Genomic DNA, 23,317 nt, shown 5'->3' on the forward strand with positions numbered 1-23,317 from the left:
AAGCAGGGCCCGACGCAGGTGAGGCCAGCGAGGCGCCTAGGGCACAAAATTTCAGGAAACCCTCCCTGTCGTTTTCGTGCAGTTGCAGGGCGCGCTGACGAGGAGTGTCCGCCCGGGGTGGGGGGAGGGGGAGCGGAACGGAGGCGGTCGGCCTCACCTGCGTCGGGACCTGCCCAGACGCCTGAAGGAACCCGTGAAAGACAACCTGCCCTCTAGCGCTAGGCCCGCCCCCTCCGTGGCTTGGCTTCCGGGTCGGAATGAGGCGCCCTTCTATTGGCTGTTGTTCTCTGGCGTCACTAGGCAGCGCCCGCTTGTGCAAAAGTCTTACTTAGTGAAGCAGCCTGGCGTGTTGCCCCCGCAGTTCCCCGCAGGTCGCTGTTTCCGGAACGCGCTGCAGGTGTCTAGGCGCCCGCTGACCTCGGCCCCCAGCTCGGTGAGCCCTAGCCCGACAGCTCAGGGAGCCCGGCAAGACCCGCCGCCGCGGCCAGGTAGGTTGGGGTGGGGGGCGGGCCGGTCTCAGCCTCCCTCCAGGTCTCCCGCTGGGGTCAGGACTGGACAGGGCCCCCCCATCCCTCTGACCACACGGGTGGGGTGGGCCGTCGTGAGTGCCCGCTGAGTGCCAGGGACCAAGCTGGGGGACTGGTTCAGGGTGCCGAGCGAGTGGGGGGCGGGACGGGGCCCGCGTCTCTCAGGCTGTGATGCTTGTGCTGTTTCTGCCTCGAATCTCTGCCTCTTTGCTTAAGGACACTTTTCCAGGGTTGAACTGAGCTCGTGCCCTGTTGCATCGTGATTACCGCAGAAGCACGGGGGCCACTTTCTAACTGGTACTTTGGCAGATGATTTCTTTACGCCTCAGTGTCCCCTTTTGTAAAATGGGACCTTGTGCCTGAGGGGATTGCTGTAGGGTGGAATGAGAGCCTGAATATGCCTGTCATGTGGGAAGGTCATAGTCAGTGGGGCCTGGGGTTATCTTGGAGAGCAGATGACCAGCCTTATTCCTGAAGCAGCAGCCAGAATGTGACCCAAGTTTTCCCTGGCTGATAGCAGACAGGGTGTCCATGGGGCTCTAGGAGATCTGTTGGAGATCTAACCCCCACCCATCTCTAGGACACGTTAGCCCAAGCCAAGAATTTCAATGTCACCTGGACTTGGATTCAAGTCCCAGCTATTTTCTCTCCCTGGGAACTTGGGAAAACCCCTTCATCTTACTAAGCCTTCGTTTTTTCATTTGTAAAATGGGGCTAACAGTACCTATCTTCCATAACTGTCAAGAGAATTAAATCAGATGTTATAGGTAAAGCACTTAACACCTGGCATTCAGTGGGAGCGGTTACTGTTTTTTCAGTGTGTGGGGATCTGAGTGCATGCATTTTGGCTTGAACACATTTTTGACAGTAGCATGGTTGTATAAGACAGGAGGGCAGAAGTTTCAAATCTCCTTGGTTTCTGGTCAAACTTATTGGCCATGACAGTAGTCAGATCAGTGACCTGGGTCTAATGAATCTTTAACTGAAGGTGGCAAATTGAGTCATCAGGGTGAGGACCAGGAGTCTGGGTCCACCTCCACATGACTGAGCATAAAGGGCTACTTTTTTTTTTTTTTTAACGTTTATTTATTTTTGAGACAGAGAGCATGAACGGGGGAGGGTCAGAGAGAGGGAGACACAGAATCTGAAACAGGCTCCAGGCTCTGAGCTGTGTCAGCATGGAGCCCGACGCGGGGCTCGAACTCACCGACCGTGAGATCATGACCTGAGCCGAAGTCGGGCGCTTAACCGACCGAGCCACCCAGGCGCCCCTAAAGGGCTACTTTTTAAAGCAAGGGCCCATGCAGGGCAGAGACTGTTTGGGATGAAGGCCAGACTTAGATTAAAAACAAAACAGGAGAATGGGGTTTGCCTCTGAGTAAAGCCTGGAACTCAAAACAGGACCTGAGCCCTGTTGATACCTTCTAAGTGATTTGAGAAAGGAAGACATAGCCATATTGACAATCACCAAGCTTTCCCAAGTAGTGAAAAGTCAAGCCCCTGCTTCTGGCATTTGTTCATTCAACAGAGAGCAGTGTAGAGCCTTCTGTGTGCCAGTCACAATGCTATGAAAAAGCAGTGAAAAGGACAGATGTAGTCTTAGAACCCAGAGAGGAGACAGCCCAATGATGCCTGTCAGGCTTTGACCCTGCCCTTTGTCTGCAGTCTCTTCCCTCAGGTAGCCTGTACTTCAGCAGGAGAAACTAAATAATTACTGTCTGGAGAGGCTCATGGGAGTTGCTTCTAGAAGGCTGGGATAGCCTGGTAGGGGGTTTAGCTTGGTAATGTGAGCAGTGGAAAGCATTTTCACTAGGAGGTTAATAGGATCAAACTGGCATTTAAAAATTTGCCTATGACAGCTGTGAAGCCAGTTTTACCAGTGGTCACTTGCCCATGCTGTGCCTCACTCTTAACTAATTTCTAGTCCTGCTTATTTTAAAGCCAGCCCAGCTCAGCTCAGTATCACTTCAAGAAACTAGACAAAGGCAGGACCCTTGGTCTTTACAACAGTGGTCCCAATTGCTGGATCTTACTTACAACGTCATTGTTAATATCCGTCTCCCCTGACAGCAGGACGGCAGGACTGAATGTGTCTGATCTATACTGTTTGTCCAGTGCTTCAGAGATGTGCCAGGTACAGTGTAAACCTCTAGAAAGCACCGGTTGAAGGAACACTGGAATCCCTCCTATCTAGATTACTGCCTGGCATGAAGTAGTCACTCTTCTAGAAATGCTTCATTACATGCATTGAATTGAGAAAAAACAGTCACCTTATAAAATGTAACAGTGAAATAACTAATAAATGCAGACTACTTCTAGGAATGGCTGGTGGGCAAAAGGGCTTGGGCTGCAGCTCAGGGAACTTTGTGGATCTTGATGGTGGTTTTAGCTCCCTCTGTCCCCTAGGACCTAATTTTTTCTTCCCAGGTTCTGATGCTGGTCTCTTGTAGAAGGTTGCTCACAGCTTTGCTGCAGGCTCAGAAGTGGCCCTTTCAACCCTCCAGAAATATGAGACTGGTGCAGTTCCAGGCACCCCACCTGATGGGACCTCACCTGGGCCTGGAATCAGGGAATGGCGGGGGGGTCATTAACCTCAACGCCTTTGACCCCACACTGCCCAAGACAATGATGGAGTTCCTGGAGCAGGGAGAGGCCACTCTCTCGGTGGCAAGAAGGTAAATCAACAGGCAGCATAGCCCCACAATGGCTGTCCTGCTACCCTCTTTCTCGTTCCACCCATTCCTGCCCTGGGAAACAACCAGCTAGTAACTTTTTTGCAAGTGAGCAGGGTAACTCTACCTTTCCTTTCTCACCTGTTCTCTTAGTGAAGAGTCTTAGAAATCTTGTATGACAACATCCTCAGGCCCAGGGATGGTGATTAACTATCCCAAAGCCACACATTTGGTGGTGGAGCCAAAACTGCTGCATCACACTTGCCTTCCCCAGGGTATTAAGTTCCTGGCTGCCTGAGGAGTCTGGGACCTAGGAGGGGGGAGGGAGAGGAGGGAAGGTCTGGACTCTTGGCTCCTTGAAGGAGAGAGGACTGCAAAGAGGTGTTCTTAAAGATAGTTCTTGGGTTGGGGCTAGATTAGGTAGGGACTTCCCCAAAGCCAGGATCCGTGTGGAATCTGATGAAATTAATTGAGAACCACTTTGAGTTATTATTTTTACATATTAAACCGGCAAAATACAGACGTTTGGCAGCACACAGTGTTGGTGACGGTATGCTTCCTATACTGTCATAGTCTTGCGAGATTAGAAACTACAGGGGCGCCTGGGTGGCTCAGTGGGTTAAGCGTCCGACTTCGGCTGAGGTCGTGATCTCACAGTTTGTAAGTTGGAGCCCCACGTCGGGCTCTGTGCTGACAGCTCAGAGCCTGGAGCTTCCTTTGGATTCTGTGTCTCCCTCTCCCTCTGCCCCTCCCTTGCTTACACTCTGTCTCTCTTTCTCCCTCTCAAAAAATAAATAATAAAACATTTTAAAATTTTAAAAAAGAAAGAAACTACTTCTGTATCCCTCATCAGGTAATTGGGTGTATCTGTATTGTGCAGGTATATACAGCCATATGAAAAAAGAGGGGAAAGTATATACTGTTATGGAGAGATCTCCAAAAATATGTATTTATTTATTTTTGAGTTTGAGAGAGAGTGCACATGCATGCATGCATGCAAATAGTAGAGGGGCAGAGAGAGAGAGAGAGAGAGAGAGAGAGAGAGAGAGAGAGAGACAGAATCCCAAGGGGCGCCTGGGTGGCACAGTCAGTTAAGCATCCGACTTCAGCCAGGTCACGATCTCGCGGTCCGTGAATTCGAGCCCCGTGTCGGGCTCTGGGCTGATGGCTCGGAGCCTGGAGCCTGTTTCCGATTCTGTGTCTCCCTCTCTCTCTGCCCGTCGCCCATTCATGCTCTGTCTCTCTCTGTCCCAAAAATAAATAAACGTTGAAAAAAAAAAAATTAAAAAAAAAAAAAAAGAATCCCAAGCAGGCTCTGCACTGTCAGTACAGAGCCCAACGTGGGGCTTGAACTCATGAATCGTGAGATCATGACCTAAGCTGAAATCAAGAGTTGGACGCTTAACTGAGCAACCCAGGTGCCCCTAAAAAATACATGTATTTTTAAAAATGTATTTGGTGTCATTTGCCTAAAAAAAGGACGGGAGGAGCAGAGTATACATAGAGCAGCCGTGAAGAGCTACACAGGACACAGTAGCTGTGTCCAAGGTTGGAGCAGGGTGACTAGGAGAAGGGGAGAAGAGAGGCCTTTCCATTCTTCCCATTTGCACCTTTTGAATTCCTTACATGACGTGTATTACCTAATAGGGGAAAGGAAATCAACATAGATAAAAATAAAGTGTTCTGATACCAAGGGACAATAGCTGCGTTTGATTTCCACATTGATTGTGATGGTTTATAGATCTAGAAGTATATAATTGTAAGTTTGTTTGTTTGAGAGATTATGCCCAAGAGCAAGGGAGGGGCAGAGAAAGGGGGAGAGAGAATCTCAAGCAGGCTCCAGTTGTGAGTGTGGAGCCCATTGCAGGGCTCGAACTCAAGAACCATGAGGTCATGACCTGAGCTGAAAAAGAGTTGGACGGATGACCAACTGAGCCACCCAGGCGCCCCTTTAAAGAGCAAAACTTGTGGCTGCTGCGGTACCTGCCCAGCGTGCCCAAGGGTTGCTGGCCTGCTCCCAATCAGTCCCTCTCTCCTGCTCTTGTCTCTGCAGAGCTCTGGCTGCCCAGTTGCCAGTCCTACCACGGTCAGAGGTGACCTTTCTGGCCCCTGTCACACGGCCAGACAAGGTGGTGTGTGTGGGAATGAATTATGTGGACCACTGCAAAGAGCAGAACGTTCCTGTGCCCAAGGAGCCCATCATCTTCAGCAAGTTTGCCAGTTCCATCGTGGGGCCCTACGACGAGGTCATCCTCCCACCCTTGAGCCAGGTCAGTGCCTCCTTCCTCACTGTCCTCCCCAGTCACCGGGGCCCAGCGCATGGGTGCTCAGCACTCAGGATGCCTAAAGAAGCTGCCTGTTGCTTAGTGTATTAAGCAGATACTACTGGGGACTATACAGTGGAAGGCTGGTCTCAGGAGAAAAAGGAATTAACGTATCTTTTACTGATTACAAAAATAGTGCACCTTAATTGTAGAAAAATAATAAAATTTAGCATGCATCTTCTAAGAGTAAGCAGTGTCCTGCATGACCATAATAGCCACTATCACCACTAAGAAAATTAACATAATACCCATTATATGGTCCAATTGGGAATATTCCCAATTGCCTCCAAAGAGGATTTCTAATTTGGGTACGGCTTTATTTTTTGTTGAACCAGGGTTAGTCAAGGCCACACACTGTACTTGGCTATGTCTCTTTATAAAAGCAGGCAGTGAACTGGATCCGGCCTGTGGGCCATAGTTTGGTGATTTCTGATAGCAAACCGTCCCCCTGCCATTTTCTAGCTTTCGTGACACTGATTTTTTGAAGAATCCTGACAAGTTCTCTTAGCATATCCCGCACTGTGGATTTGTCGGTTTCCTCATGATTAGATTTAAATGTTTTTGTCAAGGATTTTACATAGTTCATTTGGACTGCTGTAACAGAATATCACAGACTGGGTGGCTTATAAACAACGAATTTCTCACAGTTCTGGAGGCTGGGAAGTCCAGGATCAAGGTGCTGATACATTTGGTGCTTGGTTCATGGACTACTGTCTTTTTGCAGTTTCCTCACATGGTAGAAGGGCAAGAATCTCTTTTATAAGGGCACTAACCCTGTTCATGATATGAATGCAGTCTGTACCAACAGATGTGCATCACACCCCATTGAGAGGCCGTTTGATCACTTGGTTTACTTGATGTTCGCGATCTCTTCGTTGGAAAGGTGCATTTCACTGTGGTAATTAAGCAGTCTATAGGGTAGTAATTTGAGAACCTGTGACTATTCTTATTGCCACATAGCTTTTCATTCAGGGATCCTCACCTGAATCCATCATTGTATGTATTAGGGGTTAGAAAAAGGTGATTTTTCTGTCATGCCGCCTTCTACTCTTATTAGCTGGCATCCTGTGAAGAAAAGCTGCCTCCCTTTTTATACTCCTGTCCCTAGCAGGGTGTATTTGATTTTTATTTTTACCCAGTATGTTGTAATCTATCACTTACATTCTTTTTGATATTCAAATGCTCTCAATTTGGCCAGTGGGGGGCTCCAAGTTGGCCCCATCCCTGTCACTTTTTGAGTACTTCCCTTGCTTTCTGGCCAAGATATTCCAGGCTTATCTTGTATTCTGTCTCAGACCTGAAATTTGCCATTTCCCCTAAGAAACCTAGTTCTGTCTAGTGGGAAGCAATCCTAGAGACCAAGATCCGGTGTCGGGGTGCTCAGATCAACTGGTTGTTACCATTAGAACGAGCAACCAGTTTGAAAGGCTAAGTTGTATCTGTTTTATAGTTGTACTTTGCAGATTATGGGAAAGGCTGAGCATGTTTTCCTTTTTCTGTGGCCATGCCCATTTCTTTTCATTTAAATGAGTTAATACCTGAAAGCATATAGAATGCTATTGGCGTACAGTAGGGCTAGCTGTTATTACTTGGTATTCACCTTTTTGAAGGCATCAAGTCACTTGTAAACTCAGTGCCCAGACTCCTCTTGCCTTCTGCAGTCACAGTGGAGAGCTGTGCCTGCATGGAGTGGTATTACCTGCCAGTGCTCGAGGATTATGGGCCTACAAGCCACACTTCCCCCTCCTTCACTACATCTGGCTCATGGTGAACACATATGTGGGCCCACAGCCACTCCCCACTGTTAGAGACCCAGGGCCTGAGGCAGGGTGGTGCATACCCCTCAGCATGGGAATGGAGCCAGGCAGCCCACTGCTTCTTTCTTTACAGGAGGTGGACTGGGAGGTGGAGCTGGCTGTGATCATTGGAAGGAAAGGCAAGCACATCAAGGTACGGTGGAAGAGGAGTTGCCAGTGGTCTGTGGCATTGGGAAATGGTTGACAACTACCTGCTCCCAGCCTTATTCCTTGCCCATCTTTGGCTAGTTCTAGCTACTAACATGGGATAAAAGCTTGGTCATGGGGGTTGGTGTCACCGTGATGATCTGACTTCCAATCTGGCCAAATCCCCTGTCCCCTAAAGGCCACAGATGCCATGGCTCACGTAGCCGGCTTCACTGTGGCTCATGATGTAAGTGCTCGTGACTGGCAAATGAGACGCAATGGAAAGCAGTGGCTGCTGGGAAAAACCTTTGACACCTTCTGCCCCCTGGGCCCTGCCTTGGTGACCAAGGACAGTATAGCAGGTAGGTCCTGAGATAACCCATGTGGTGACTCTTCCTGCTCTTGCATGGATGCATCAGAGTAAATGAAAAGCAGCACTCAGGAAGTTGGGAGGATGGAGTTGCCTTTTGCTGACTCCTTAGAGAGCAAGTCAGCCTAGGCCACGAGTTTCACAGGCGTCCTTCATGTCCCTCACTGCAGAGGTATGACTTCCTCTAGCTGCCATTATCCAGGAGCATCTTTAAGTTGGAAAGAACCAAAAGTTAGGTGTTGAGCATCAGAAAAGTTAGGCTGTCAAAAGCCTATACACCTTTTCCACAGTAAGGAAGATCAGGACCTCTGCAGCCAGTGTTAACAGGGCAGCACCGGTTATAAGCAGCAAGGGCAGAGTGAACAAGAGGAAAGCCCGTGATTAGGAGGGCAGACAGCCATCTAGGTGGGGGTGTGTCCATGCGGTCCAGCTTTACACCACCTGGTGTAGCCAGCCATCAGTGAAGTGAAACTGTTCCAGCTGCTCTAAGGAGTGGGAGTGTGTACGGCAAAAAAAATAAAAGTGATTAGGGCACTAGTACAGGTAAGCTGTCCCCTGCTGTCAGATGCAAGAGGCTTCAGTGCCCCTGCCTATACAGATACCAAGTCACTTCTGTATCTGCAGCTGTCAGCCTCTGCTGTGGACAGATGGCCATTTAAGGCAAAAACAGCCATTTTTTCTCTCCCAACTGAGGGTCTGGGACAGGCCCTCCTAAGCAGATACTCTGCTAGGTGGTAGACACAAGAAGACCAGCAGACAGGCCTTTCATTTGGGAAGTCACAAAGCCTCCCTCTGCATTTGCTTTGAGTAAAGGGAGGGGTTTGAGAGAAAACAAGAACCCCAGCGTGGTGCTTTTGCATTTTTCAGATCCACACAACTTAAAGATCTGCTGCCGAGTCAATGGGGAAGTGGTCCAGAGCAGTAACACCAACCAGATGGTGTTTAAGACAGAAGAGCTGATAGCCTGGGTTTCCCAGTAAGTGGGATGGGGCCCTACCTCACACACCCACCTGAGGTTGAGCTGAGCCTTCCAGTCTTGGCTGTGGCCATCTCAGCCCCTGGTCTCACCTGTCCCATTTGCCCCAGGTTCGTGACTCTTTACCCAGGGGATGTCATCCTGACTGGGACGCCCCCAGGTGTTGGTGTATTCAGGAAACCTCCAGTCTTTCTCAAGGTAGGTTGACTGAAAGGAGGAAAGGGCACACACACCCAGAATCCCTGGCAGCCTTGAGAAATCCAGGCCTCGGACACCAAAGGACTGATGTCCTCATGGCCTGCCGTTGCAGAAGGGTGATGAAGTTCAGTGTGAAATCGAAGAACTAGGCATCATCATCAACAAGGTGGCGTGATGGGTCTTACCACAAGCCCTGGACTTAAGAGGTGGGAGCATCCACTGCCGTCCATCACAGGGAGCAGCCCAGTGCCAGCTGCTTCAGGCTGCCTCTTCCGGGTGGAGGGAGAGGGATGGAGCCCTCCTCGTCAATAAAATTCTCAGCCCAAAGCAGCAGCTTGGCCTCTGCTACAGTTTATCGTCTTTTAGGGCTTCAGGGAACAAGATAGAGCATTCTTACAGGGAAGAAGATACCCCAAAAAAGACACTGGCCTTGGGAAAAGTCCAGTCCCTTCGCTTAACACACCAAAGGATGGCGAATGCAAGAGAGTCGACAAGGGACAATGAAACAAGAAAAGGTTTTATATACAGTTCGGGTAAGGGTGTACAGCCTCCCTTCCAGTCTTCTGGCTCCAGCGCATGGCTATGATCTGGGGCTGAGACTCTCAGCAGGCACTCCATCCCACAGTTCTAGCTACAAATGAACTGCCGGATGAACTGTTCCAGCTTCTCCTGATTTTCCCAGCTGGTGAACACAGGGGACAGGTAGAGCATGGGGCCTGCAGGGCTGGGCGTCTGTTGCAGCACCTGGACCATAGAGAAGGGCTGTGAGCGCCCACCCGGGAGGCTGTGCCCAACCCTCGGCAAACTGCCGTGGGACCTGGGGACCACTGGGCCTTAGTGTTTGAGTGCAAGTGCTGCCTCTTAAGCCCCCCAGGGGTAGGAGAGTGGTTTAGGAGACCAAGAAGGCCAGGAAAACCATCCTACCTTCTCCAACTACTGTCACCATACCTATTCTTCCCAGAGCAACTCTCTCAGGGTGTAGGGGTGGGAGGCAGGAGGATGGTAAAACTGGCCCCTCTTACCCCCAGGTCTCTGAAGGTCCAAATAGCACTGATGGCAAGATTTGGGTCTGCGCACTCTGGAAGGAAGAGAGAAGTGAAGGCTATAGGGAGTGGCAGGGAACCACTGGGAATAGGCTTCTCTTGTGTTGAGAAGGAACTAACCAAAAAGATAGGGCTCAGACTAGATGTGAAGACCCTCTCTGTATCCTGCAGCCCTCCTTCCTGGAGTTGGGGTTGTCACTGACCAGCAGGGGGCAGCAGCCACCGGCAAACCCTCCCCTGCCTTCAGGGAGTCTGGGCTGGCTGCTGCGGACTCACCAAAGAACCCTTCCTCCTGGGCAGTGGCCTGCAAGAACTGGAACAGCTGCTCAGCGTAGCCCGACTCTGTGGGAGAGAAAAACCTAGGCCTGGGGCCCCTGCACAGCCTCTGCCCTGAGCTCTCCTCCCTCCCTCTGGAGAGCCAGGGAAGCGTGGGCCTCACCTGTATCAGGCAGCTGTCCCTGGTGGAGGAAGGTGGCAGCCTGTGCAAAGGCCTTGAGCAGCGGGCTGAGCAGGCGGCAGAGGAAGAGGAAGAAGTCAGGGCAGCGTGACTGCTGACTGAGCTGGAGGGGACAGACCAGAATGAGGGCAGTTCCCACCGCCTGCCTGCCCCCTCCTTCCACTGTGGCTTCTCCCAACTTACCCTGAAGAACCGGCCCTCAGCCTCCTCGAAGTCATCACTGTCACTATCAGTAAAGTCTCCACTTGGCTTCCACAGCAGCTTTGCGCTTAAACGCTGCCGCCCTGTGTCACAGGCTGGCCTGGAGCCTGGGGTCTGGGGGCCATGGGAGTTATTGGTCCCTAACAGGTTCAGCCTTGAGCCTCCCACTTTCCCAGACCAAGTACACAGTAGACCAGGCACATGGAGGTGAAACCAGAAAAGGAGACCCAAGAGGACACCCAGGACCACACTAGACCGTGACACCTGCTGAGCCAACTTGCAGGGTGAAAGGAAGTGAGCACTGACTCAAGAACCACAGTTCTGTGGACAAGAAATGGGGGGGGGGGGCAAACGAGGTATGTACAGAACCTCAGAGGTACAGCTGTCCAGTCCTGTCATGATAGGGAAGATGTGGCAAACCCAGGGCAAAGAAGAGCAGAGGCGGGACCCAGGCCTCCCTGTCTGCCAGGCCAGGGACATGTCCACCCCCATAGCACACTAGGGCAGAGGAAGAGCCTTGGGCAGCTGTCACTCTGGGTGGGAGCAGGCAGCCAGGCCCCAGTCGGGCTTTGTCTCCGTTCTGCCTACCTCCTCGGCAACCAGGAGCCCACACTGGATGAGACGGTCCAGCACTTCCTGACAGTAGCAGTAGGAAGACTGACAGGGCTGAGGAGAAAAAGCACCCATATGGCCTCAAGAGAACCAGGAAATGGGCAGGAGCCCGGCCAGAGCAGGGACAGAGACCTTCTGCCGTAGGCGGACTTAAGGGGTTGGACTGGGCAGGCTTGGGCCCCGGACCTCTTCCGACAACCACATGGGGGAGGCTGACGGGACAAGGCTGACCTGTAACAGCAGCAGGTCCTGTGGTAGCAAGTGCAGCAGCAGCAGGATCTGGCGGTACAGCTCGTTCTGGCTCAGCAGCTCGATGCCCTGTAGCTCCCAGGGTCCCTCAGGCGGCACCCTGCCTGCCAACAGCCCCCGTACAGCACAGGCTTGGAGAGGAGAGGGCCGCGAATGAAGAAGGAAGCCACTCCCTCACCCCTACACCCGTCCCACCCAGCCCAGGCCCCGGGGACGCACCACCCACAGCCTCACTCAGGAAGGTAGGCAGCAGCTCAGCACTCAGATGTGCCAGGTGTGTGAGGCCAGGACCCAGCCGAGGAACTACGAGCAAGTCCCCCTGATGGACGCGGAGGAGGGTCACATGTGCCTGTAGCAGGCTCAGCGTGTGCTGCACAAGGCACCGCAACTGCCCTGAGAAGCCCACGTCAAAGCCACGCAGTAGCGTCTCCTCGGTCAGCCAGGAGAACTCCCCCAGGAGCTGTGACAGGAACACACCCTGCGGGGGGGGGGGGGGGGAGGACGGTACAGGAGCTGAGCAGGAGGGCCACACCCCCTCCCCCAGCCCAGCCCCTACTACTCTGTCCCCTACCTTCTGGTGCTTGAAGAGCAGCAGTGTCGCCATGATGGCTGTGCTCATCACTGCCGAGCTCATCACGCTGGCTGGGGCCGCAGTGGGAGAGGAGTGGGAATGCTGATCGGGACCTGAGGCCCAGCAGCCTACTCCTTCCATCACCCAGCGAGTCTTCCTAGTCAAGAACCCTCCTCCCCCAACCCGTAGCAGCGGCCACACCCCCCCCACACAACTTCACCACAGGCAAGGGGAGAGAAGGCCCGGTCCCTGAGTGCCACCCTTTCCTGTGGAGAACCAACATTTATCAAATACATGCTGAGAGCTCAGGGACCGTCCCTGCCTCACAAGCCTACTCAACCCATAGTCTTTGCCACAGAGAAGGCGCTCAAGAAGGGTAGTAAAGAGAATTCGGTTAACCTAGTGTCTGCTTTAGAGGGTGCTCTTAAGTCCCTTATATGTGTAACTCTGTGCAGCTGACATCACCCTCATTTACAGCTAAGGTAAAGTGATGAGCCCAAGGCAGGGCCAGGTATGGCCTTGGGTACATGGCTCATCCAGCCATCTGCCCCCTGCACAGTGCATCCTCCATGGCTTAGCCGGCCTGTGTGCACTCCTTTAGTGGCTCCCTCCTGTTCTCCCTGGCTGCCCTGGCTCCCCAGAGCCAAGAAAGCTTCCACTCCTCTTCACATGTCCCAAGTGGGCCACACAGGAGTGGGCATCAGGTGCAGAAACCCGTTTGGAATGGAGGGTCCCAATGACTGGCTGAACCAGCAGAGACACTACTCAGGAGCCTCCCCTGAAAGGCCCAGATCCCCTCACCATTCAGGACATGACGGCTCAGCCTCCTGACCAGGAGCTGGTCCTCTTCCTTGAGCGCCAGAAGGGGCCCAGTTGCTGGAGTCCACTCCTGCTCCTTCTCCGTGTCTGGGACAGTAGTGCTGGGATAGAGACACAGATCACAGGATAAAGGGACCAAACCTAAAAACAGTTGTGGGGAAACCAACCTTCCTCAAAGGTAAGGATATTTCCCCATCCCCACTCCCAAGGCAAGAGGTGGCTCATGTAACTCTAGCCCCTTCCAGGCCTATCTGCCATGTCCCGCAGTCAGGTTATAGGCAAGGAGGGAGGCCTGGGACTGTTCTAGATGACCCATGGATAACTGGCGAGGGAAGGCTGGAGGAGACGGTGATGTGTCTGTGGGTATGGGGGAAAGGGGTGCCAGCTTACAAGCTGGATTGGCAGGGCTACCAGCCTTGCCCCTGAGACCCACACACGCCCATGCCCCTACCATTGGCCCAGCACGATGGGCTGCAGCAGCTGCTCCAGGGTCTGCCTGCTGCCCCAGCAGCTTCTAGCGTTGATGGTGTATTCCTGCCCAGGACAAGGCTCTTAGGTGGCCTACCCTGGCCCACCAGGAAACCTGCACATAGCCCACCTGAGGCAGGCAAGGCTGTCCCTGCAGAGGGCTTTGAGGGCCAGGCTGCCAGAAGCCACGGGACAGACCCCAGGTACTCCCAGCCTTACCCAACAGGCTGCATACCTGTAGGGAGAAGGGCTGGGCCAGGTGAACACGGACACAGACTGGGCGGCTGCGGCCCCAGCCTCGCAGGATCCGCAGGACAGCCAGAGCTCCTGTCCACAACCCCAGTGGGGCCGAGGCCTGCAGGGAGGGAGGGGTTGAGTGAACAAATTTCCTGGGGTCACTGTTTTCTGCTCTGCTTTATCTTGGGCCCGAACTGGTACATGACCATGACCTCTTCAAGCTTATTTTCTCAACCATGAAACAAGAGAAATCCCTCTAACTGGGTCTTGTGAGAATGAAATGACTCGGTAACTATAAGGGCCTTGGCAAGTGCCACAGGATGATGATTGAAGAAGTCCTCTGAATTCTCCCCTTAACCCTAGCCCTAAAGGGAACTGGCCACAGGACACAATAAGGTGTATCTTCTCATGGGGTACCTGGGTGGCTTAGTCGGTTAAGCATCCGACTTCGGTTCAGGTCATGATCCCATAGCTCATGGGCTTGAGCCCTGCATCAGGCTCTGTGCTGACAGCTCAGAGTCTGGAGCCTGCTTTGGATTCCATTGTGTCCCTCTCTCTCTGACCCTCCCCTGCTGCTTGCACTATCTGTCTCTCGAAAATAAATTAAAACAATTTTTAAAAACCAAAACAATGTGTATCTTCTCTAGAGATGGTACCCATCTGGGGTCCCCAGGGGCAGGAGGGTCTCACGTGGTATGCATCACAGGGTGCATCTGGAACCAGATCATAGGTGATGGCCACTGGCACCAGCATAGCATCTGGGACAACGCCCACCTGGACAGCCTCCACCACCAGTCCCAGCCAGGTTTGGCCCAGGGCTGACAGCCGAGGCCCCAGGACCCCAGGAGGCTCTTCCAGGAATATAAGCAAGGGCTGCTTGCTGACCAACAGCTGCTCTATAGCCTGGAAGAGAATTAGGGGAGGCAGACATCAAGGCCAGCGCAGCAACAAGTCCCTGTACTCTGGGCTGGCCCCACTGGAACCACTGGGGGCACTTACGGCATGGACCACGGCCCTTGCAAGGACTCCCTCAGAGCTGTCCAAGGTGAGGTTGGCCTCTGGGGGCAAGAAAAGGCCCCCAAGCTTCTTTAGCAGAGCTCTGTGGGGCACAAGGCAAAGCTTGATGAGAGAAGGGGCTCAGGAGATGGGACCAAGGCAGGATAAGCTAGTGAGAGCTTTGGCCCACCACGGCCAGCCTGGATCCTGCCTGAATATCCTGAAGCCAGGCATGGCCTTAGGGCTAACCCTCCATCTGAGCCCCACTGGCGGAGATGGCAGACTTGGGAACAGAGAGACAATGAAGAAGGCCTCTGGGCAGCTGCAACACCCCCATACACATCCCCACACACCCCTGCCCTGGGCTGGGGACTTCTGCCTTGTATGTCTAGGGGTACAAAGCTTTTACCTGAGGGTGGGAGAGCAGGTGCGGGGGTCCCAAGCCACACGGAGCACACCCAGGCCTTGGGAGAGCAGCACAAAGGGCAGCAGGATCCCATCCAGGAGGGACTTGTGGGTAGAGAGGAGGACAAGCGGCAAGCCCTGCTTGGGGACAGCCAGAGAGAAGTGCCAATCTGCCCCCACCCTGAAGATGCAGGAAGCTGAAACCCAGCACCTCCGGACCCAGGGCAGCCCCAGAGGGAGGGAGGGTTCAGCTGAGCAGTTCTTCCTCTGAGCACATTTCCCAAAAGTAGAGGAGCTCTGTCAACTTTTAAGGTAATGCACTGACATAATGGTTAAGACCATGATGAAAAGACGTTAGAGGAAGCCCCATGGGAGCAAGACCGTGAGACACGAAGAGAAGGTCGTCAAAGAGCAGTGGATTTTTCCCACCAGCTGATGGGGCTGGTCCCAACTTGGGGCTTGGCTAGCCTCTGCTCCTCTGTTCCCGCCATCCCCATCCCAATGGAGGGCGGGCCTTACCGCCTGGGCGGCCTGGTGGACCATCTTCATCTGGCCCTTGTGGAGCTGCACGTTCAGGAAGACACATTTCAGGAACCGCAGCAGCGCCCAGCTGAATAGCCTGGAGAGGGACAGCCAGTCTGAGGTCGTGTCTGGGCCCCACAGGCCCTCAGAATGCTGCCCAGCACTCCTCCAAGGCAAGTACTATTACTGTCCCCACTTTCTGGAAGAAGGAAGTGAGCCTTGAGGAGGTTACAGAAGCTGGACAGTAGAGAAAGCTAAGTGGTGGTGCAGAGGCTGGAAGGCAGGCCTGACACCAAACTCCACGCCTGTGAGGTGCTGTTACTTTCCCAAGACTCCATGATGCAACTGCCTCAAATCAGCTTCAGGGCATCTCCTGCCTCCATTTACCGCAAAGGAAATTAGAGTACCAAGACCCTCTCTAGGCATAACCTAGCCTGGTCTTTGAAAACTGCTGGGAAAGGTGAAATATAAAGGAAGGAGTTAGTGATACAAAAAGGGGAGAACTGAAAGGGCCAAGTCCCTGAGGCAGCATTCCCCAGAGGCCCAGTGGGGGGACTGGCGGGGAACAAGGACAGAAGCGTAGATGCAAGCAGCACAGAGACGTGGTGGACAGGCAGCATGCCCTCGTCCAGTGGCTTCTATTTCTCTATGAAGCAGAAGATGGGGGCATCAGCTGACAGTGGGTAAACCTGAGGAGCAGTCTGGATCAGTCTGGGCGAATGCTATGTGCCTCTTTGAGAATCTCATAAAGGAAACAGAAAAGGCAGGTACAGAAAAGGCAGGTAGCTGAGTCCAAACAGAACCAAGTGACTCCTTCACCAGGACATCATCATCATGAATTCCAATGCTCTGGAACTGAAGCAAGTCTAGGAGGGAAAAAAAGACAAGAGAGGGGCTGATGACTGGTATAAAGATGGTCAGGTCAAGGGACTAGAAGTCTCAGCAAAGTCAAACAACAGTCACATGGAAGGCTGGTCAAAGTTACTGACAACCTCTACTTCCTGTCCTAATCAAGCAGTTGACCACTGAGCACTTTCAAGACAGCTAAGCACCACGCATAGCCCTGTGCCTTCTTTCCCTCGGTGACTCATTCATCTCTCAGCTTTAAACATCATCCGTATGCTAAAGCTTTGCAAATCTATGCTCCTGGCCCCAATCTCTTCTGAGCTCCAGACTAAGCAACTACCTCTTCAGTGTCTCCAACAAGTCAGGTATCTGAAACTCTTTATGTCCAAAACATCCTTTGTGGGCCAAACTCACTCCTCCCCAAGCCTGCCCCCTCCATCCACAACACCAGGTGCTCTGCCAAAAACCTGGCTCTCCCGTGATTGAGATCTCTTCCCCTCATTGCCCCCACCCTCAATCCATCAGGGAGACCTGTTAATTTCACACCGGTCTCTCAATCCATTTTTCCAACCCCTATTGTCACCACCCCACGCCCCGTGGATGGCACCTCACCTGGACTAACAAAGCTTCCCAAATAGTCTTCTGTTCTCTACTCTTGATTCCAATTAATCTTGTCAGTTCCTGCCTAAAACCTTTCCATTGGTTTTCACTGCACTTAAAAATCAAATTTAAACAACTTGAATGGCCCTGCATATCTTGTCCCTTCTCTCAATTTCGTCTCCAACAGCTCTCTCTCTCCCTCACTCACCAGCTTCCAACCCCATCAGCTTCTTGAGCAAACCTGGCCCTTTCCTATGGCCACAGCTCATGCTATTCCCTCCAGGACTGTTCCCTCCATCCTTGCCCCCTCGACGTTGGCTCCTTTCCCCTTTTTGTCCCTGGCTTACAAGTCTCTTTCTCCCCTGCAGGTATTCTCAATCCTAGCCCTTGTTTTGTCCTTGCAGCCATGTGTTACTCTGTCCCAAGCGTCCCTCCACTCTCCAGGAACAATGCCCTGCATCTCAGAAGAGCTCAGACCTGTGTTACAGGAGTGTGGGAGAGAGCATGGGAGCCTGTAAGATGGAGGAAACCAGCCACCTCACCTCCTCCACAGGAACCTGATCTGGGGAGAGAAAGAAGAACAGAAAAGGATCTGAAGTCTGGACCACAACCAAGGCTTCCTGGGGTGACCCCCAACCCCCTATCCTCAGGACAGAGAGCCAACGCCAGGCCAGCTGGAAGCGGACTCATGTCAAAGCCTCACCCCATACCTGACTGGCCCCACCAAGGAGCCAGCTGTCCTCAAAAGGTCTCACAGCGTCTTCAGGCATTCCCTCGGGCTCTCTGGTAAACACACCATCCAACTTCCCGGGAGGGGAGTCTAGTCTTTCCCCAAACTTAACCAACACTCACTTTCCAGAAGGGCAGAGGCCCCAGCCCAGAAAAGAATGCCCCTCAGCACAGAGTTACCTGAGTAGGAAGGGGCAGGGTGGAGCCTGGATATGGCCCAGGATGCGCTGTACCTCTTTCTTCACAAGGCCTGACACCTGGCCTTCTCCAGCCCCTCCTGGGTCCCTCCCTGAGATGACATTCTGCACCCTGTGGTGTGAGGAGGAGTGGTGTTAGGCTGGGGCAAGACTAAGATCTCTCAGGTAACTTCCCTCAGCACCACAGCATCCCGACGAGCACAGATTCCAGTATTTATCCTACATCTTTAAGGAAGGGCGCCAGGCAAAGCTAATGCTCTAGAAGCCAGCCCCCTCAACCACCCCTGCCTAGAGCATTTGTCATCCCTTCAAGGGTGTCAGAAGTGCCATCCAGACCCCAGTCCATGCCTCCTCACCCAGTTCTTTCCATGATCTTCTCTGGGGCATCCCGACAAGGTGGTATGTGTTGCTCCAGTGACCACAGAAAACAGCAGAGCCTCCGAACCAGCCAGCCCCGAAACCTGAGCACAGCCCCCAGAGCAGGGGGAAGATGTTTCAGAGGGCCCACGCTGCACGAGGGTCTACAGAGCATGCTCCATCAGAAAGGGATCACACCTGAGTCCCACGGCCTGAGAACACCTGAGCTTGGCTTATCATGGAGCAGGAAGAAGCAGCACCTGCCCCTCTGTGCCCCCATCCCTCCCCTCTCCCTGCTGAGTGGGGTACGGGTTTAGGGCCTGACACACTGTGGGCAATCCATAAATGCTCACAGAACAATCTGCAGGAGAGTTCCAAGCTGCCTCTCCCCACCTGCGGGTATGGAACAGAGGACGGGGGCCCTTCTTTTTCCACCAAAGGGAAAAATAATGACACCACAAAGCAGGGCCCCAGCAGCCCTGCACCCAAGGGCCCTGCCCACCACCCTCCACCCATCCCCCAGCTCTAGACTACCTGGTGTTCTCCTCCTTCACCAGAATCACGTTGCAGAAGCCTAGATCCATTATGCTTCTGTGAAAGAGGGACTCCTGCACGAGAGGGGCCAGGGACAGCATGTCCTTGGGGGTCGGGGGGGCCTTCACAAACCAACAAAGGAAAGCTCCTGCTCTATCTTCTGTAGTCTCTGCCTGATGAACTACTGAGTATACCAGGAGACAATTACACCACAGCATTTCATTTCTCATCTGGAGACTTCCTCAGGAAGAAGAGTTCCATGGTCAAAACAGAAGTGTTGCACTCTCTACAGAATCAGCCTCTTGGAGCGTAGCATATAAAGTCTCTGAGAAGTTCTTATCAACATCAGAAAACATGTAGCCTGGATCTCTGCCAGGACCCTGGGGCTCATCAGCACCAGCACATGGCATGGACACAAGGTCTTCAAGCATGTGTTGCATGTTATGGGACTTTAGTGTCCCCAGAACAGTAAGACTCACGCAGGCATGGCCAGACCCCAGCCCTCTGGCCACACCCTAGCTCCTCTCTCTGCACTTCTCCACCCAACTCTCCCAGGCCTGGAAGCCAGGCCCAGGCTGACAATACAACCAACACGGGTGCATCCATCCCCTGGAGAGAAGAGCAGAGGCATGGGCAGGAGAGGGCTGAACTCAGAAAGACATAAAGGAAGCTGCTTCCCGAAGCCATGGATCTCATAGTCAAGTTTCCCCAAGCTTCCTGGATGGGGCCCAGCCCCAACATCACTCACCCAGCTCTTAGGAGTGCAGGTCTGGCAGCAGCGACCCACAAAGGGGCGATATTTCCCCAGGAATGGGGTAACAGCCTCCAGTTTCATCCCAAAGCCTGAGGACCACAAGCTGGTCTGGAAAAGGGCCACAGGAAGAAATGAGAGGTCTCAAAGTCCTTAGCAGGGGGAAGGAAGTTCCAGAAGTGAGGGGACATGGGAGGGGAGGGGAGAGGACAGAGGGTACTGGGGGAATGGGAAGGGCCATACTACCTCCCGGCTGTTCTGGGTGTTCCTCTGCTTGGTCTGGAGTCTGGCTTCCAACATGGTATCCATTGGGGGCCTATAAAATCTGGGAACTAGCCACTTCTGCGCCTCTCTCTCCCCCCACAGGAACCTTACCTGGGGAGAGGAAGAAGGATGGAGGGGAAACTGTAGTTTGGGCCACAACCAGAAGTTCCTGGAGTGACTCTTCCTCAGCCCCCACCTCCAGAACGGACGGACAATACCTGGACCAGGAGGAGTGAGAAGCTGGGATGGAAGATGGAGGGAGACTGGCTCAGATCAAAGCCCCACCCTATACCTGACAAGTCCTACAAAGGAAGCCAGCTGGCCTCAAAAGATACCACAACGTCCAGATCAGGGGCTCCCTCAGGCTAACATGAAAGGGATCGGCTGTCTTGCCATCAACAGGCACCCTGCCATCTCATAGTACAGACGGGGGTGACAATGGAAACTGAGACCCCTTCTGTGCACAGGGAAAGAAGGCTGGATTGGCAGGAAGGAGGCAGCCGACAGCTAAAGAGGAACAGGACCATCATCACAAGGCTACCAGGTCCTGCTCAGCTGCTCTTCCCTTTGCACCAGAAGACAGAAATGTATCCATCCAATCATGGGTACTAGGTGGGGGACAGTTGGGGGCCAGAACACAGACCTGTTCCCAAAGAATGCTCATCTGGTTGGGAGCAAGACAGACTTTTCCATAGTGGATCCCCTCGTAATAGTACTCTCCACAAACGCTCCCACCTGGTATCTCCTCAGCACCCTCTTTCCCACCATAATACTCCCCTGAACTAACAAACATCTTTCTTCCCCACTCTGAACTCCTCCGGGCCTAGAAACTGGACGCTAAAAACCCCTCTGACCAGATTTCTCACAATGTCGCTGATGGGTAGGCTGATCCAATTATTTATGTTACCCCACCACACAATGAACAAAATAACCGTGTGGAAGCGCCTTCTCCCTTCCCCGTCATCCCACCAAATTCTGTCCATGGCTCTCCATCCTTGATGCCTCTGGATCACCCTCTAATTTTTGCCTCTGTTCATTGATTCCCCCAGCCCAAGCTTGCTGGGCAAGAAGCCTCCTGCAGGGCCAAGGTTTCATTTCCCCACATCATCTGAAAGTCTCCTGGGGGCAACAGCTGCACAGAGGAGGGACCCAGGAAGTGCTGGATGGCAGACTGGAACTTCCTCTCCCAGAATTCCCCTGGGTCTCTCCTCTTCCCACTTAGCACAGTTTAGAACCATGAAGCCAAGAGGCAGGAGGATGGAAATTCCTTCAGTGCACAAGCTCTGGTAGACTCATTCCAAATGTACTTGCTACTTTGAAAAACGTTCTCACAGGGGCGCCTGGGTGGCACAGTCGGTTAAGCGTCCGACTTCAGCCAGGTCACGATCTCACAGTCTGTGAGTTCGAGCCCCGTGTCGGGCTCTGGGCTGATGGCTCGGAGCCTGGAGCCTGCTTCCGATTCTGTGTCTCCCTCTCTCTGCCCCTCCCCCGTTCATGCTCTGTCTCTCTCTGTCCCAAAAATAAATAAACGTTGAAAAAAAAAAATTAAAAAAAAAAGAAAAACGTTCTCACAGCCCCATTCACAGACACTTGGCACAGGGAGCTCCCAAGCCAAGGCTGCAATGTGAGGAGTTCTGCCTACTCTGCAAGGAGGATGTTTTCTCCCCAGCCTCAGACCACCCCCACTCTTAAAATCTAGCCCCATTAGATCCGTGCCAACCCTAAAGGGGCAGCGTAAGACACGGGCTAGGGGTAACTCCCATTCACCCCGAGTCAACTACTCAGCTCATAAGATCCAGAGGTCAGTTCTGGGGTAGATCTTTCTAGTGCTCAAGTCCCCAAAATAGGGGCTTCTGTCACTCTGTAGCTCCTGCCTGGACATCTATAGCAGAGGTGGCAAACTGGCATCCCAAGGGCCAAATGTAGTTCATATACGTATTTTACTTGGCCACATAATGTTCTAAAACTTGATTAATTAACTTCAACATTTAAAGCTAGTGATCTTGCTCTATTAAAAACAGCAGGTTTCCAACTACTGCTGTTATATTAAAAAAAAAAAAAAAAACACTCCCCAACCTGAGAGCGGGCGCCTCTGGCTTGTACCCCAGACGGCCTGGGCTGGCTGAAGCCCGGAAGCACTGCCTTACCATTTGCCACATCAACCACACCTGATACCCAGCCCGTGTGCACAGCTGAGTTTGCAGCCCCTGGTCAAGGGATAACATCCAAACCCGCTCTCCTGTGTGGAATGTCTGTTCCCCACAAAGAGCCGCAGCTTGAACATGGCGTGCCCAGGGAACGGAGGGAGGAGCGGGCTCGGAACCCGGGCCTCTCACCAGACCCCTCGCAAAGCGTTCCCCGAGCTGTCTCAAGATAAAGAAAAAGCGACTGCGCCAGCGGCGGGGTCGAACGTCTGACCTGGACGCGTCTAGGCTGCCGGGAAGCCACAGTAGGACTCAGCTGCGCGGCAGGCCCTGCAAAGTCCGCACTCCGTCCAACCCTCCGCAACCCCCCAGAAAAGTCGCCCGAGCCGAGCTGGCTCCTAAGATGGGAAGGCCCCGGAACTATCCTAGACCTGGTCTGACCTCCCCCAGCGCGAGAGCAAACCCACGGTTCTCACCTCACACCCGCCGCGAACTCCCGCCAAAACAGCAGCCCGTGAAGACGCCGGAAGGCAAGGGCTGGCGGCCTCTGCGTAGCCGGCTAAAAGGGAGCCCCGTTCACCAATTGGAACGCGCACCAGGCTCGGAGGCCCGCCCCCGCGGCGCCCCGCCCCGCCCCGCCCCACGTCACGCCGCGCCACGCGACGCCGCGTCACGCCACGCCCCACGCCACGCCACGCCACGCCACGCGTGCGCTGCTCGGCCACGTGATCCTTCCTGGGGGCGGGGGCCGAGTTGACTGTAGGCGGGGCGGCTGCGTTCTGATGGCGTGGCAGTCGCGTGCAGGGCACAGGCTCCTGGGGGCACCCCTGTTTTTGTGCTGCGCCCGGTTCGCCCTTCCAGGCAGGTCCTGTGGGGACGTGGAGACCCCTGGAGACGTCCTTGAGACTCGAGGATACCCGAAGTTTGAACAAGGACTCCAGGGCAGCCAGTTTCTAATAAATGAGTTTCTCTCCCGGGGTATATATGGCCTCCCAAGCTGGAGTTCAGCATCTAGCAAAATTCCAAGTTGGGAACGTTTAGAAAAGAGAATCACCAGAAGCCAGTTATGGATCATGGGAAAACAAGTCAGTCCTCCCCAGTGTCATTTCCCTCCTTGGTTAGAACTCTAGACCATAGTCAGGGACGAGCTGCAGTCGCCAGGTACCTGGGTTTCAGGTGGTCCTGTGACCCGTTTATTTATTCGTGCGGTTATTGGATTTATACCCAACTCATGTCTCGGCCCTAAGCTTCAGGTGAATGAAGACTGCATTAACTCATTCATCTTTTGACTGTCCCCAACACACA

General features: G+C 53.2%; 2 protein-coding genes across 16 annotated transcripts in view; one reads left to right on the forward strand and one right to left on the reverse strand.

Annotated features, from left to right (window-relative positions):
• Positions 1-279: 279 nt before the first annotated feature.
• Positions 280-9,343, forward strand: FAHD2A (fumarylacetoacetate hydrolase domain containing 2A). Of its 5 annotated transcripts, none has more exons than XM_006930325.5 (8): positions 280-488; positions 2,934-3,202; positions 5,253-5,469; positions 7,414-7,473; positions 7,666-7,828; positions 8,704-8,812; positions 8,923-9,010; positions 9,123-9,343. In XM_006930325.5, exons 2-8 carry the CDS (start codon positions 2,961-2,963, stop codon positions 9,183-9,185), a joined length of 942 nt encoding a protein of 313 aa, XP_006930387.3. In that variant the 5' UTR covers positions 280-488; positions 2,934-2,960; the 3' UTR covers positions 9,186-9,343. The 5 variants fall into 5 exon arrangements, with proteins under 5 accessions (XP_006930387.3, XP_003984325.3, XP_006930389.3 ...); XM_003984276.6 differs by having other exon boundaries at positions 281-488; positions 2,955-3,202; XM_006930327.5 differs by having other exon boundaries at positions 281-488; positions 3,032-3,202.
• A 168-nt stretch (positions 9,344-9,511) lies between these two features.
• Positions 9,512-23,317, reverse strand: part of GPAT2 (glycerol-3-phosphate acyltransferase 2, mitochondrial) — a 52,147-nt gene continuing 38,341 nt past the window's right edge. For 4 of the 11 annotated variants that reach the window (XM_045054623.1, XM_045054622.1, XM_045054624.1 and 1 more), the window contains 21 exons: positions 19,851-19,979; positions 19,602-19,715; positions 18,854-18,975; positions 18,319-18,423; positions 17,946-18,074; positions 15,588-15,687; positions 15,073-15,206; positions 14,667-14,766; positions 14,358-14,570; positions 13,666-13,785; positions 13,414-13,496; positions 12,945-13,063; positions 12,144-12,214; positions 11,792-12,050; positions 11,555-11,703; positions 11,300-11,377; positions 10,694-10,825; positions 10,493-10,613; positions 10,330-10,418; positions 10,033-10,088; positions 9,512-9,754 (listed from right to left, as the gene is read on the reverse strand). In XM_045054623.1, coding sequence (XP_044910558.1) covers positions 9,613-9,754; positions 10,033-10,088; positions 10,330-10,418; positions 10,493-10,613; positions 10,694-10,825; positions 11,300-11,377; positions 11,555-11,703; positions 11,792-12,050; positions 12,144-12,214; positions 12,945-13,063; positions 13,414-13,496; positions 13,666-13,785; positions 14,358-14,570; positions 14,667-14,766; positions 15,073-15,206; positions 15,588-15,687; positions 17,946-18,074; positions 18,319-18,423; positions 18,854-18,975; positions 19,602-19,715; positions 19,851-19,979 — 2,565 coding nt within the window. In that variant the 3' untranslated portion in view covers positions 9,512-9,612. Of the gene's footprint in view, positions 9,755-10,032; positions 10,089-10,329; positions 10,419-10,492; positions 10,614-10,693; positions 10,826-11,299; positions 11,378-11,554; positions 11,704-11,791; positions 12,051-12,143; positions 12,215-12,944; positions 13,064-13,413; positions 13,497-13,665; positions 13,786-14,357; positions 14,571-14,666; positions 14,767-15,072; positions 15,207-15,587; positions 15,688-17,945; positions 18,075-18,318; positions 18,424-18,853; positions 18,976-19,601; positions 19,716-19,850; positions 19,980-22,286; positions 22,435-22,488; positions 22,627-23,317 lie in introns of those variants that run through there. The other 7 variants (XM_045054631.1, XM_045054632.1, XM_045054626.1 and 4 more) reach the window with 7 other exon arrangements.

This window comes from Felis catus, chromosome A3 (assembly GCF_018350175.1).
Source record: "Felis catus isolate Fca126 chromosome A3, F.catus_Fca126_mat1.0, whole genome shotgun sequence".
Classification (NCBI taxonomy): Eukaryota; Metazoa; Chordata; class Mammalia; order Carnivora; family Felidae; genus Felis; species Felis catus.

What these genes read in the sequence shown, in the direction of transcription:
- FAHD2A (XM_019827628.3), top strand. Translation starts at nt 2,615, where the DNA reads ATGTGTCTGATCTATACTGTTTGTCCAGTGCTTCAGAGATGTGCCAG. An exon ending in GTGCTTCAGAGATGTGCCAG is followed by an intron (nt 2,662 to 2,977) that starts GTACAGTGTAAA and finishes GGTCTCTTGTAG; the next exon opens with AAGGTTGCTCACAGCTTTGC. An exon ending in GGAAAGGCAAGCACATCAAG is followed by an intron (nt 7,474 to 7,665) that starts GTACGGTGGAAG and finishes TGTCCCCTAAAG; the next exon opens with GCCACAGATGCCATGGCTCA.